The sequence below is a fragment of the Panthera pardus genome, unplaced genomic scaffold (genome assembly GCF_024362965.1).
Source record: "Panthera pardus isolate Hobbes unplaced genomic scaffold, ASM2436296v1 HiC_scaffold_16, whole genome shotgun sequence".
NCBI classification, from domain to species: domain Eukaryota; kingdom Metazoa; phylum Chordata; class Mammalia; order Carnivora; family Felidae; genus Panthera; species Panthera pardus.
Genome location: NW_026526721.1, coordinates 59,334,589 through 59,350,074, shown reverse-complemented (window position 1 = coordinate 59,350,074; position 15,486 = coordinate 59,334,589). Strand labels below are relative to the sequence as shown.

Below are 15,486 nucleotides of genomic sequence, written 5' to 3'. Positions count from 1 at the left end.
CAGGGGAAATGAAGGAACCAGGTGATCAGGACACTGATGGGGGGAAATTAGATGGATCAAAGAGTGATGGAAGGCAGTCTCAGAGCTCCTCTAAATCTGCATCAAGATGTAAGTAAAGATTATAATATACCCTTAGGCTTTTACTAAATTTAGGTAAAACCATTTTTAAAGAGTTTTTAAGTTTATACAACAGAAATGGTTTACTTGTTTCGTTCTATTGCTAAATTCTAAGTTCTTTAAAAGGGCAGAGACTGTGTTTTAACCATTTAATCTCCAGAGCCTGACACATAGAAGTTACTATCATCTCTATGTTGATAATGATCTCTCTGCAAACCTGGTCTTGCTCTCTCCTGTGAGTCTTTACTGAACTTTTCTAATACAGTATAGTAGAAAGAGCTGGACTTTAGGTTTGAGGCCTGGGTCTACCACTTAGAGACACTTGATCTGGAATAAATTATTTTACCTCTTTGAGCCTCAATTTTCTCACCCATTAAGATGATAATTGTGAGTAGTTTGAGGATTAAATTGGATAACATATATAGAAGAATATCATATACTGCAAATAAAACAGAAATACCCTGATACCAAAACCAGACAAAGACATTACAGAAGAAGAAAACTGCAGACCAATATCCCTGATGAAACTAGACGTGAAAATCCTCAACAAAATATTAGCAAACCACATTCAGTAATACCTTAGAAGAATCATTCACCAGGATCAAGTGGGATTTATTCTCAGGATGTAAGGATGATTCAATATTTGCAAATCAATTAACGTGATACATCATATTAACAAAATGAAGGATGAAAATCATATGAATACCTTAATAGATGCAAAAAAGCATTTGACATCCAGAATCCAACATCTCTCAACAAACTGGGCTTAGAGAGAACATACCTCCACATAATAGAGGCCATGTATGAAAAAAATCCATGGCTAACATCATATTCAATGGTGAAAAACTGAGAGCTTTTCCTGTAAGATCAGGAACAGGATGAGGATGTCCACTCTCGCCTCTTTTATTCAACATAGTACTGGAAGTCCTAGCCACAGAAATTATACAAGAAAAAGAAATAAGAGACATCTATATTGGTAAGGAAGAACTCAAATGGTCACTATTTGCAGATAACATGATACTATACATAGAAAGCCCTAAAGATTTCACAAAAAAACTTTTAGAAGTAAAAAATGAATTCAGTAAAGTGGCAGGATGAAAAATTAATACCCAGAAATCAATTGTGCTTCTATACACTAATAATAAAATAGTAGAGAAATTAAGAAAATAGTCCCATTTACAATTACACCAAAAAGAATAAAATACCTAGGAATAAACTTAACCAAGAAGGTAAAAGACCTGTACTTTGATAAGTATAAAACATTGATGAAAGAAATTGAAGAAAACTCCAACAAAAGGAAAGATATGCCAGACTCTTGGATTGAAAGAATTAATATTGTTTAAATGTCTACATTATCCAAAACATTTTATAGATTCAATGTAATTGCTATCAAAATACCAACAGCATTTTTCACAGAACTAGAACAAAAAATACTAAAATTTCTAAGGATCCACAAAAGACCTTGAATAGTCAAATCAATCTTGAAAAGAAGAAAGCTGGAGGTATCACAATTCCAGATTTCAAGATATACTACAGTAATCAAAACAGTATGTTACTGCCACCAAAATAAACACATAGATTAATGGAACAGAATAGAGACCAGATATAAACGCATGCTTTTATGGTCAATTAATCTGTGATAAGGGCAGCAAGGATAGACAATGGGGAAAACACAGTCTTTTCAACAAATGGTGCCAGGAAAACTGGACAGCTACATGCAAAAGAAGGAAACTATACCACTTTCACTTTCTTACACCATACAAAAAAATGAACTCAAAATGGATTAAAGACCTAAATGTGAGACCTCAAACAATAAAACTCCCAAAAGAAAATAGAGACAGTAATTTCTTTGACATCAGCCATGGCAACGTTTTTCTAGGTATGTCTCCTAAGGCAAGGGAGACAAAAGCAAAAATAAACTATTGGGACTATATCAAAATAAAAAAAACTTTTGCAGAGCAAAGGACACCATCAAGAAAATCAAAAGGCAACCCACTGAATGGGAGAAGATATTTGCGAATGATATATCCAATAAAGGGTTAATTTCTGAAATATATAAAGAATTATACAACTTAACACACAAAAAAACCCAAAACAACCTGAAGACCTGAATATTTTTCCAAAGAAGGTATACAGATAGCCAACAGATACATGAAAAGATGCTCAATATCACTCATCACGAAGGAAATGCAAATCAAAGCCACAACGAGATAGCTCCTCACACCTGTCAGAATGGCTAGACGCAAAAAGATAAGAAACAAGTGTTGGCAAGGATGTGGAGAAAAAGGAACCCTTGTGCACTGTTGGTAGAAACATAAATTGGTACAGCTACTGTGGAAAACACTATGGAGATTCTCTCCACAGAGACTCTCAAAAATTAAGAATTGAAATACTTATTATCCAATAATTCTACTACTGGGTATTTACACAAAGAAACCAGAAATACTAATTTGAAAAGATCTATGCATGCCTATGTTTATTGCAGAATCATTTACAATAGCCAAGATATGGAAGCAACCCAAGTGTCCATTGATAGAGGAATAGATAGAGAAGATGTGACACACACACACACACACACACACACACACACACACACACACACACTGGAATATTACTCAGTCATAAAAAGATGAGATCTTGCCATTTACAACAACATGGATGGACCTAGGGGGTATAATGCCAAATGAAATAAGTTAGAGAAAAAAAAAGATCATATGGTTTCATTTATATGTGAAATCTAAAAAGAAAACAAATGAATAAACAAAAAGAAGAATCAGGTGATCATATGATTACTATAGCTACAAGGTATAATATAATGTCTTATTTAAATCTTATGAATTTGAATGTTTTTAACACTAACTTTTCCCAGTAAGGTCCATTATGAAACCAGAAAGTAAATGAATAAATAAAAAGCAGAATCAGACCTATAAATATTGAGAACAAACTGATGGTTGCCAGAAGGGAAGTGGGTGGGGAATGGGCAAAATGGGTGAAGGGGAATGGGAGATACAGGCTTTCAGTTTTGGAATGAATAAGTCACAGGAATAAGTCACAAAAGGCATAGCATAAGGAATACAGTCAATGATATTGTAATGGCATTGTATAGTGACAGATGGTAGCTATATTTGTGATAAGCATAACATATAAAATTGTTGAATCACTTTGTTGTACACCTGAAGCTAATGTAACACTGTATGTCAACTATACTAAAAAAATAGAATAAAATGTGAGGAATTGTGTAAAAGAATTTTTAAAAAATGGCTTGCTCTTTCTGACAGGGCATCATGGTGTTAGGTGTCATAGGGGAGTCTTGACTTTTGTAGCTCTAATCCTAAATACAGTTTCAGAAATATAATTTTGATTATTCACCTAGAGGAGACCAGGTCCTGGGGAAATCAGTTCATTCACAAAATTGACATTACACTATTTCAATGTATCTGAGACATATCTGGTAAATCCATAATTTCTCCATATCATGTTTTATTTGAGGTGTTTATCTCCTCTTGCTTGGACTCAAGCCTTTCTGTTCAAGTCTCTCTCCATACCACCACTATAATTATCTTTCCAAAAAACATGGTTATATCACTGTCTTCGAAACTGTTAGTCTGCTTCTTGATTTTCCATTTCCACTTTTCTCCACTCCCTAATTTCTGACCCAGGATTGTCTACCTTTTGGTGTCCAGTCCTTTGCAGCATTTTCCTAGGTGGATGGATTTAATAATAATGACCCTTTGTCTAGCACTGCCTCAGGATCTCCCCTTCTATGTCAGATCCTTACAGGGGATGGCCTGTCAAGTGTGGTCTGACCTTGCACCCAGCTCATAAATTAGTTCATATATTGTGGTTCTTAGTATCCCAAATGATAACCTGAAGTAATTTGCTGGTATCCTGAAACCCTTTTTCTTGGTCCTGTGAGAAGAGGTATCTCTTCTGGTTTGGCCACATTCCTGATAGCTCCCCCATACACGCTTTTTTTTTTTTTTTTTGGCCTGGAGACCTGACCTTGTTCTCAGGCTTGCTAAAATATGAGCAACTTCTTACCCTTTGGAATTCTCATGCAGAGTGAACCAGTTTCTGGGTTGTTCACTAAGTAGAGAGATTAAAGTTGACTCTTCCCATACTCAATAAGAGGTAGAGTTTCTCCGTTTGGTAATAGAATGATTTTGGTTTTGCTAATTTTCTCTATTGTTTGCTTGCCTTTTATTTGATTGGCTCTTGCTTTTATTTTTATTATTTCTATGACTTCTATTTTCTTTTTTGCTTTTTCTAGATTCTTGAGGTCTGAGTTTTGACTTTTCTTCTTTTCTTATATGTACAAAAACTATAAATTTCCCTCTAACCATAGCCTTAGCTGCATCCCACAAATTTGGATATGTTATATTTTAATTATAACTTAGTTTAAAATATTTTTAAATTTCTTTGTTGGTTTCTCCTTGATCCACACATTATTTTTAAATGTTTGATTTCCAAATATTTGTAGGTTTTCCAGATCTTATCACAGTTTATTTTTAATTTACTTCTGTTGTGATCAGAAAATATGAGCTACTTTGGAAATAAGAAAATGTTGAATTCAAGATTTAGAAATTATTAAAACAAATTACTTTTAATAGCTGCTATGAAAGAGGATTACAAACTTTTAGAAGATGCCACAGAAGAAACATTTACCGAAGGGAGAGAATCACGTTTAGGCGATGATGATTATTCTATGGAACAATTGGAAGGAAGTTCAAGTTCATTTCAAGATGACTATGTGGAGAGCATTGCAGGTAAGTGTTACTAGTTTCCTATCTGTAATTGTCACTGTTTTAAAGACAAATTGCCCCAAATGAACAGTTATAAATCCATAGAAATAAAAATTTTCAGGATATTTTGCAGTGATAAAAGTAAGAGCTTGGAACATATTCTAATAGGGTAGCATCTCTGGAGCTGTAGATTACATTTCTGAGGATCACATACAGGACTCTCATACTTGGTTTTCTGGGGGTTGGATGATCTCAGGAGTGCTCTACCCTGGATTAGTGAATTATAACTCTCCTTTGGAACTGATTGGGAGTTGCTGTTTGAGACTGCAAAACCATGACCAGAGTTCAGCATTCACCTTTTGTTGATTTCTCTTCCTCCCAAGCACAGGGCCATGTTGGTTCCTCTTCCCATGCTCACTGGTAGGTAGCATCCCATGTTCAGGCCACTTGTAGTACTGCTAGAGTATTGCGGGGTACATATATTCCTCCTGTCTTTGTGAAATACAATTTTAGGACTCACCAGATGCTCTTTTTAGTTAAAATATTTTATTTTTTTAGAATCTCGGTATATGGAAACCCCAGCTCCAGACTCAGAAAGGGCAGAGGAGGAAGTTAAGAAGAAAATATCAGAAAACTTCTTCTATGATTATGCAGAGCTGATTTCGATGCCTTTTGTGACTCCGGATTCGAACATACCACTGGATCTTCTCACACTTGTGTATCCACTCCAGTTACATATGTATAATTTTTGGATTTCAATTTCTTAGGTCAGGGATCGGCAAACTGTAGCCCATGGACCAAATCTGGCCTCCGGTCTATTTTCCTAAATAAAGTTTTATTGGAACACAGTAATTCTCACTCATTTTCATTTTATCTGTGGCTGCCATCACACTACAAGGGCAGAATTAAGTAGTTATAACAGAAGTCACCTGGCCCACAAAGCCTAGAATATGTACTATCTGGCCCTTTATAGAAAAAGTTTGCCGATCCCTGTCTTAGGTAATTCTAAGAAGCTTGGCCCTTAGAGAAGCTGAGACAGAAATACGGGACCTTAATTTAAACTAACCTTTCGTTGATGCTAAATAACCATAAAGAGAAATGATACTTTTCTGGCTGTTCTCTCATGAGACATGATGTAAAGGAGATCAAAAGGCCTCTTATCCTGGTTTACATCCTCTACCAGGCTGGCATCCCTTTCTCAATGCCTACCAAGTTAAAATCATTGATTTCTTAAAACACTGATACAATTGTCAGACATTAGTACTTACACATTATTTGTCAGATGAGTATCAGAGAAGACAACCCTGAGGAAGTAGGGCACAAAATAACACACTTTAATTGGTCTGGAGAATAAGAGTCCATGAAGAATTGTAAAGGTGGGGATGATTAACAAGGGGATTTAGGGTTTGCTGTCACTGTATGATGTTAGGTTTGTAAGGTGGTTAGGAAAATATTTCCATTAATGCTCTTGGCTAGCAGTTTGGTATGCCTACCTTCAGATGACCACCACATGGCCTGAAACACTGACTGGCCTCTTATAAAAGTGTGCTTAAAGAGGAGGGTGGTGTACTCACTGACTCAGTTTTGGTTTTCATATAAAAATAGAACATGTTATTATAGCTTCTGTTTCAATCCCAGGTGTAACTAGAACTAATTCACCTTGAATCTTATAACCTGGAATTTTCTCTTCTGAGGACTTCTTTCGTATATGTCATCTTTGGACAAGTTGTTGATAGAAGTTATGCTGTTGCCTTCCTTCTAGCCTATTTGTTTCAAATGAGGTGGTTTAGCAGTCACCTGGAAGATTTTCCTGAAATACACATGCTCTGATACCTTTCCTGGACCTACTGCATCATTTCTGTGTGTAGAGGGACTTGGGCACATGTAGTCTGAAAAAGTTTACCAAGTACTTTTGATTGTGTTGCCCTCTCCCAGCCCCCAACACTGGAGACTTGTTGCTCCAGGATACAGGGATCTCTGTATTAGAGAGATATGCTGCGATTCCAGATAACAAGTCAGAGTGACCTTGACTTTTGACTCGATATATGAATTACCTCTACTGACGCTGGATGAGTGGCTGTATCTGCTATAGACTTTTCATGAACACTTTCAAAGCTAAGGAAGTCACAAATTCTGGATAGCTCACATTATTAGCTCTTGCAGGCCTTGAATCAAAAGCTGCCTCTCTGGAACATCTTGCATTAGACAGTTCTACTCTCCAGGGTTGGAACAAATATGATCTCTATTTCTTGTGAGAAGCTCCAAGGAGAAGTTAGCTGTCATGTATCCCCTACACAATCCTTTATACTTTATTAATTCAATTGAGTCAACTTCAGTTTCAAAGTTCAGTGTCTTGTAAGTCAAGAAATGTGTCATGTATTACATATTACCTAAACCATAGCATAATTTATACAAGATGTATTTAAACACAATTTTAAAGTGAGGGTCCTAGATGCTCATGAACAGACAGTGAAGGCCCTGGGTCTCAGATAGGAAGTTAAGAAAATGCAAACCAGAAGACAGGGTGGGATAAAGCAGAAAGGAGTTGAAGGTATAGCAGAACACAATTTAACATCTTCAAAGCTCTGGTTAGGGGATCCGCTGTCATCTGGGGTTAAAAGGGAAGGATCAGACTCTAGTTATACATTAATTAATTCATTAATTAATGCATCCAAGAAATGTTTATTGAATGCCTCATAGGCTCAAGACACTGCACTAGGCATTCTAGGAAGTAGAGATGAGCTATGAGAAGAAGCAGGTTGTAATTTGGAGGGGGAGAGTTTGGGAAGTTACAGTCTCACCCATTCTGCATTTGAAAGGGCCTTTGATCAGAACAGCAGCAGGTAAAAGGGAGTCCTACTCTACCCTGAAATTAGAGATGTTAATACCAGATAAGTGATTTCCAACTGTCACCCAAGACAGTGAAGAGATGGTAGCCATTTCCACTCTCAGTTATTGACACACTATTAGCCCTCCAAGTGCTACACTGGCACTGGGAAAAGAGGAAGGAAGAGGAGGAAAGAAAGGTGAGAGCAGCAGTTTGGGGAAAGGGAAAAGGAAGGTAGGGGAAACTTCCTGCCCATACCAGGAAGATAAGGAACATGTGGATCCCATTCTTTATTTGTAAGGAGGCCTCAGTACCCATGAGATCTGAATAGCTTCATCAAGATCTTTGGATCACATGTTCATTTGCATTTCTTTTTTTTTTTTTTAAGTTTTAAGTTTGTTTGTTTGTTTGTTTGTTTATTTATTTAGAGAAAGAGCATGAACAGGAGAGGAGCAGAGAGAGAGAGGGAGAGAGAGAGAATCTCAAGCAGGCTCTCCTCACTGCCAGTGTGGAGCCTGACATGGGGCTCAAACCCACAAACTGTGAGATCATGACCTGAGCTGAAACTGAGAGTTGGACGCTTAATTGACGGAATCACCCAGAAATTATATATAAAAATTAATTTTAGGTGTTCGTGTCTTTAGTGAGTTGATAAAATTCCCTTTTCTTGAACAGATAAAAAAGCCCTGAAATATTCTGTCTCTTTTTCAATTTAACTCTTAGACAATGAGGTAAGTATAGTTATGTATAGTTGGTTAATAGTTTGTATATACCTCACAATTCAAATTGCATTAATTAAAATTTTCTCCTTTTTTACATTCTATATATTCTTGCTAATAATTCTACATAGTTTTTTCTCTAAAAGTATTCACTTACAAATAAAAATAATCCTCTAAAATCAGAATTTATTTTTTTAAACAAGGGCAAGAAATAAAGATTTCTCCAATGATCCTTTAACTTTTGTGTTCAACGGTAACTCTTAGAAAATAAGAAACCATCTACTTAAGATATACTATGTAATATGTTTCTTTTGCAAACTATAATGTTTTGATAGATTAACCTCATTTAACTTACTTATTACATTTATATCTTAGGTTATATTAATTTGAACTTGAACTTGAATTAATTTGAACAATGTACATTTAAAAGATGTCTTATAAAAACTTCGATTATTTTAACCTTTATTTTGAATTAGTGCAGATTTACTGTATAGCATTAATATACACACACACACACACACACTCATCTATACACCTATACATATTAATGCACTCAGAAAGGAAATGTTAGCATATTTATTATATATACTTATATACCATATACTATTTAGTCCATTTTCATAATTCATATGAATTAAATTTCAATTATATTTATGTAGATTTATTACAACATGTAATATTACTGGTGTTTCAGGATTTCAAAACGTGTCAGAATTTTAAACAGCTGGTCTTTCAACATCAAGAGGCCTTTTTGATACTTTTACTTTTATAAAATTAATCTGCTTTCAGGATTTCCCTGGGAAAATTAAAATATTGACTAAATCAGAGTATGAGGATTTTCACTTAATTTGAAAGCAAGGTTGCATTAGTGACAAATAAAAAACTCTTGAGTTTCAAAGTAAAATGCAACTACTTCAACACTGAGTCTTTATTGAAGGGCACAGAGTTTAAAGACATATTTATTACATTGCATTTCCTGTCTCTAGAATGGTTACTTTGTGTCACTTCTTTTCCTTAACAATATTCCCTCAGTCATTCCTTTGGTTATGACTGTAGAAAGCGGGCCAACCTAAAACTTCTGGACAGCAGTACTGTGATGTACATCGCTGGGAACCAGCTGATCCTTTTGAATTTGAAAACCAAGGAACAGACCTACCTGCGAAGTAGCAGTGGTAGAGGAATTGGTGTTATTGGGGTACGCTGTTAGCGACTTCGGAAAAAATTCCATCCTTTTGTTTGTTTCTTCTGTGGACCAGCCAGGCTGTCAGATGCCAATACCATGGGCAGGATGCCACAATTGCAGGAGATGCAATTCTAAGGCATTTTCAAGTCAACAATTGCAACCACTCCATTCATTGACATTGTCTCTGTGCAGTATCATACTATCACATTAATAATACTATCATTTTACCAATACTTATGTTGCAGATAAGGACACTGGGGCTAATAGAGGGTAAGTGGCTTCCCACAGCCATCAAGTTTTTACATATTAATGCTATGTTGCTATTCTGCAAAAATACTCAAATGAATGGCACAGATGATAATTCAAATAATAAATAGAGATAAGTGCCAGATAAGATATAAGTATATGGTTGCACATTAAGAGATCAAGTATAGATTGTACGTTCAATAATTTTGAGCAGCTGACAGAAGGACTTGTATGTGATTTGAGGCTGTCTCTTCCTTCCTCTTCAGGTGCCTGTCTCCATCAGTCACCTTTTTTCTTGTACCTTCAGCCTCTACTTCCTTAGGGTTTTCATCCTCAGCATTAAAGCACACTAAATCAACTTGTTCTCATCTTAAAAGTCTCCTCTCTAACCATGTATTCTCTTTACACTGACTTGATCTTCCCTTCAAAGCCAAGCTTCTGCTGTCTTTTTCCCTATCACCGCACTGAAATTGGCCTTACTAAAGTGACCAATGGCCCTGAATAGCCAAATCTGAAGAATACCTTTCTAACTGTATCTTATCTGACCTCTCAATAGCAATTGGCCCCATGATTGTGCTTTTATCTTGACCTTTTGCTTTTTACTCTGATTCTTAAAAGTAGGTGATCCTTAAAAGTCCCTAGACCTTCTCTCACCAATAACAGCCTGAGAAGCACATCTTGGTGTCTTTAGAGTCATGAGAGGGCACCTGTTCAGATTAGGCTGCGTGAGACATGGAGAGGAGGAGAAATATGCAGGATTTGGGGCTCATACAAGCTACACTTCCGTAGCAGACATTCAAAGGGTTTTTAGAAGGATCATGAACCAAATAGAAGTCTGCCCTGCTCTTGCCCTGCCTGTCAGATGTGAGCAGCCCATTCAGAACTAGAAGGTGTAGGGGTGACATCACCGTACCCTGTGGAGGTGGAGGGCTTCTGGCAGAAAGGCTGATGCAGCTCCAACAGAGAGACTGGGCCAAGCTAGCAGGGAGTAGTGGGAAATGCTCTTGAGTAGACTAGATGGTAGGGTAGCTTACCTGGTAGGATATTTAGACTAGAAGTGGAGATGAGTGGAGAGGTTTGGAAGATTCTTGCTCTGAGAAGCGAAGCAGGAAGATGAATGGGAATGGAGAAGGTAAGGAAAATCAGAGATCCACAAATAGAACTTAGACTGGCTACGGAAACAGGAAATGGTGCGATGGAAGGGTGAAGGAGAGTCCCATGTTTCTGTCTTCCTTGATCATCTATGTATATATAGCAAGTGTAAATAGTAAAGTCCCTGTCCTCGGCAAGAATTTATTATACTACATTGTGAGTCCAACACTAACTCAGAACATGCAGGGATTTAAGTGAAGAAGCGTTCGTGACCTCTATGAATTCAAAGAGTTCAAAATCCACCCAAAGAGACAGGACTCATATCAAAAAGCAGAAAAACCAAAAAACTAGAGGCATAAAAGTACATGATCCTGTGGCACCAGCTGTATGCAAACACAGGCCTAGCATTAGGGTCGCAGGTTCCATGGAGGGAAGTCAGTCAGGGGCCACTCTGAGGTGTCCTTAGCCCTGAGGTCCACATCATCTGCAGAGTACGGAGAAACGGGGAACTATCACTTGTTTTTCTATCACTTTATGGCCAATAGTAGTTCTGAAGTTTCTATTTTGTTATACAATAAGTTGGCCTGAGGTCAGTAGTTAGAGGTGTATTGTGGTCAAGAATGTTAATCCTAATCCTCATCGGCGCCTGGTCTCTGGGCAGTTGTATGTCCACAGGGACTTTTCTCGGAGTGTGTTGAAGCCTGGATAGGGGTGGGGATTTTCCTCAACTGGCCTTGTCAGTTCATTCTTTCTGAAACAGTTATCTATTGTGGATGAGAAGCACTCTCGCAAGGCAATGGGAAATCTGTGAGAAATGTGTTCTGGGGGCATATCAACTGTCAGAAGATAGGGTGAATCTGTATGTTGAGTATAAAGTAAATGACTCATTAGTTCCTAATAATTAGTTCCTTATTAGTTCCCCACTAAAAATAAAACACCAAACTCAACCCCACAGAGCTTCTGATCTGAAAGGGCTGAAACTTTTTCACTTACTATAGGCAAGATGCAGAAGAGCAAAAGATTTGCCCGAATTCTCATTCAGATTTCTGTGACCACATATCCTATACAATATTCTCCCGTAAATAGGCATCTAGAAAAACATATACCTTAACACATTTCCCCCTAAGTTCTTGGTAGCTACTGTTTTTAATTTTTTTTTTTTAAAGATTTGTTTTTAAAAAGAGAGAGTGAGTGGGGCAGGGGCAGAAAGGAAGACAGAATCCCAAGCAGGCTCTGTGCTGTCAGTGCAGAGCCTGATGTAAGGCTTGAATTCACGAACTGTGAGATCATGACCTGAGCTGAAATCAAGAGTCGGCATTTTAACCACCTGAGCCACCCAAGTGCCCCAGTAGCCACTGTTTTTTTAGTTCCACTTTCTTTTTGGCTCCAACACCTGGCTTGAATCCTACCTCTCACATTTGCCAGCTGTATGACTTTAAGTTACTTAGCCTCTCTGTGCCTATTTCCCATTGGTAAGATGGGAATGATAATGGTATTTGAACTTACAAGGTTGATGTAAAATTTAAGGGGATTAATTAATATAAAACTTAAACAGTGTCTGGCATATAATAAGCACCCAATAAATGTTGGTTATTCTCTCATTGAGTGTCCATCCTATAAACCCAAGCCTTGTTTCAAGCTGAAGGGATGGATGGGTGTTTACTTGACTGGAAGAATAAAAGACCAGTTGTCAGTAAGAAGACAGCTTATATAGGTCTTTTGGCCCCATGTGTGGAGAGAAGAATGTTATCTTGGGTACCAGAATTTAGAGTGCAATCCTCTAAGGGAAGCTCCTGGCCCCTAGGTAGGTATAAAATCAGGAGTTGCAAAATGGTAAGTGAAAATAAGATTCTTTTAAAATCTATTTATTTGTTTGTTTATTTATTTCTTTTGAGAGAGACTACACAAGCAGGGGAGGGGCAGAGAGAGGGAGAGAGAGAGAGAGAGAGAGAGAGAGAGAGAATCCCAGACAGGCTCCTCACTGTCAGCACAGAGCCTGATGCAGGGCTCAGACTCACAAACCATGAGATAATGACTTGAGCCTAAACCAAGAGTTGCATGCTTAATCGACTGAGCCACCTGGCACCCCTGAAAATAGAATTTTATAAAGCACAATATGTGTCTTAAATAGTTTGTTTTCAAAACAGCCTAGTTTTATTTTTAGGCTATCCATTTACTCTTCCTGCACATTGGCTTACCAATGAACAAAAATAACAAGAATAAACATACACTTCACAATTCATATGGCTGTCATTCGAAATGCTAAGCAAATAGTTTATCCACAAATATTTACTATTTTTTTCCTCTGCATCTGGCTTGGAAATATAGTATCTTTCTCACTTTTAGTAAGTTTATATCCATTTGTGGTAAATTTGTCCAAGGTGAAATTTTTTAAACTGAGATGGAACTTACTCTGGAAACATGAGTTTTTCTGTACAAAAATTTAGGTTGATTTATTTATGCAGGGTAAACAATTCATCTAACTTGGTTGTTCTCAAAGAGTGATTCCCAAGCCGGCAGCATCAGCATCACCTGGAACTTGTTAGAGACGTAAATGCAAATTTTGGGGCCCCCTGGCCCTCAAGTACTGAGTCGGGAACTCCGGTGCTAGGGCTTACCCTCTGTGCCTTCGCGAGCCCTCCCTGTGGTTCCGACACGCTCTAATGATTGAGAACCACTGTTCTAGCTCTCCTGATGGCAGTTAAAATAATTGCAGATGTAGAGATGACTTTATTAACAAAAGCAAAACTTAAAATGAATATTCGTAAAGGCTTCAGTTTAAATCACATCTGTTACCAAGTATGTATCAGATGCCCATTTTTTTTTTTTTAGTTTTCTGTTGGAGTGGATCCTAATAAATGATAAAATCACAGATACTGCATTAATAGGGCTATTTATAAGAAAATCTTCCTTTTATTATTTAAGTGAGATTTTACTTTTTATAGGTTCATCCTGATAAAACTTACTTCACTGTCGCTGAAAAAGGAGTTTTCCCAAAGATTATCATCTATGAATATCCTTCTTTGAGGCCCTACAGAATCCTTCAAGGTGAGCCCACTACAACTTTTGAAATATTCCATGTTCAAGGTTAATGATATTCAGGGTCTTCCAGAGAAACCGAACTAGGAGAAGACAGAAGAGAGATTTGTTCAAAGGACTTGCCTCGTGTACTTATGGGAGCTGGCAGGTCTGAAGTTTGTAGGGCAGGCTGGCAGGCTGGACGTTCTTGGGTAGGGGTTGATGCTACATGTTCAGGTAAAATTTCGTCTTCCTCAGGGAAACTTCAGTTTTGACTTTTAAGGACTTTCAACTGATTGAGGCCCACCTAGATTGAAATAGCCTCACATAAAATTAATCACCACCATTTTCGTATAATTTTGTTTTCCATATAATTAATTTTAGTAGTTAGTTTTTTAAAAAGACTGCTTTTTGGAGCAGTTTCAGATTTACGGTAAAGTTAAGGGGAAGGTTCAGAGATTTCCCATATCCCTCCTCTCCCACACATGCATAGCTTTCCCCATTATCAACATCACTCACCAGGTACATTATTTACTGAAGATCAGCCTACATTAGCACATCATAATCACCCAAAGTCTATAGTGTCCCTTGGGGGTTACTCCTAGTGTTGTATTCTATGGGTTTAGATAAATGTATGCATCAGTATATCATACAGTGTATTTTCACTGTCCTAAAATTCCTCTGTGTCCTGCCTATTCATAACTGTCCCCACCTTGGCCACCACTGATCTTTTTATTGTCTCCCCAGTTTTGCCTTTTCCAGAATGTCGTAGAGTTGGAATCATACAGTACGTAGGCTTCGCAGATTGACTTCTTTCACTTAGTAATATGCATTTAAGATTCCTCCCTGGCTTTTCATGGTGTGGTAGCCCATTTCTTTTTGGTGCTGAAAAATATTCCATTGCCTGGATGTACCCCAGTGTACATTTGTGTATTGAGGGGCATCTTAGTTGTTTCCAAATTTTGGCAGGTTGTAAACAAAGCTGCAATAAACATCTGAGTGTAGGTTGCTGCTGTGTGAACATAAATTTTCAACTACTTTGGGTAAATACCAAGAGCATAATTACTAGATCCTATGGTAAGAGTACGTTTAGTCTTGTAAGAAACTGCCAAGCTGTCTTCCAGAGTGGCTGTACCATTTTGCTTTCCCACCAGCAACGTATGAGAGTTCCAGTTGCCCCACATCCTCATCAGCATTTGGTGTCCTCAGCGATTTGGATGTTGGCCATTCTAAATAGGTGTGTAGTGGTACCTCCTTTTTTAAGTTTGTGTTTCCCCGATGATGTAGAATGTGGAGCATCTTTTCATATGTTTCTGTGTTATCTGCATATTTTTGGTGAGGCTACATGTTAAGGCCTTTGGCCCCTTCTGTAATTGAGTTGTTCATGTCTTATTGTTGAGTTTTAAGAGTTCTTTGCATATTTTGGATATGCATACTTTGCATAACAGTCCTTTATCACATATGCTTTTGCAAATTTTTCTCCCAGTCTGTGACTTGTATCATTTTCTTGACATTGCCCTTCTCAGAGCAGGTTTTCATTTT

General features: G+C 37.4%; 1 protein-coding gene across 3 annotated transcripts in view; it reads left to right on the top strand.

The window, feature by feature from the left end:
• Window positions 1–15,486, top strand: part of CFAP44 (cilia and flagella associated protein 44) — a 151,576-nt gene that overhangs the window by 7,020 nt on the left and 129,070 nt on the right. For 2 of the 3 annotated variants that reach the window (XM_019448382.2, XM_019448383.2), the window contains 5 exons: window positions 4–108; window positions 4,728–4,883; window positions 5,418–5,577; window positions 9,438–9,600; window positions 13,872–13,974. In XM_019448382.2, the coding sequence (XP_019303927.2) occupies window positions 9–108; window positions 4,728–4,883; window positions 5,418–5,577; window positions 9,438–9,600; window positions 13,872–13,974 (682 nt within the window). In that variant the 5' untranslated portion in view covers window positions 4–8. Of the gene's footprint in view, window positions 1–3; window positions 109–4,178; window positions 4,249–4,727; window positions 4,884–5,417; window positions 5,578–9,437; window positions 9,601–13,871; window positions 13,975–15,486 lie in introns of those variants that run through there. The other variant, XM_053903343.1, reaches the window with a different exon arrangement.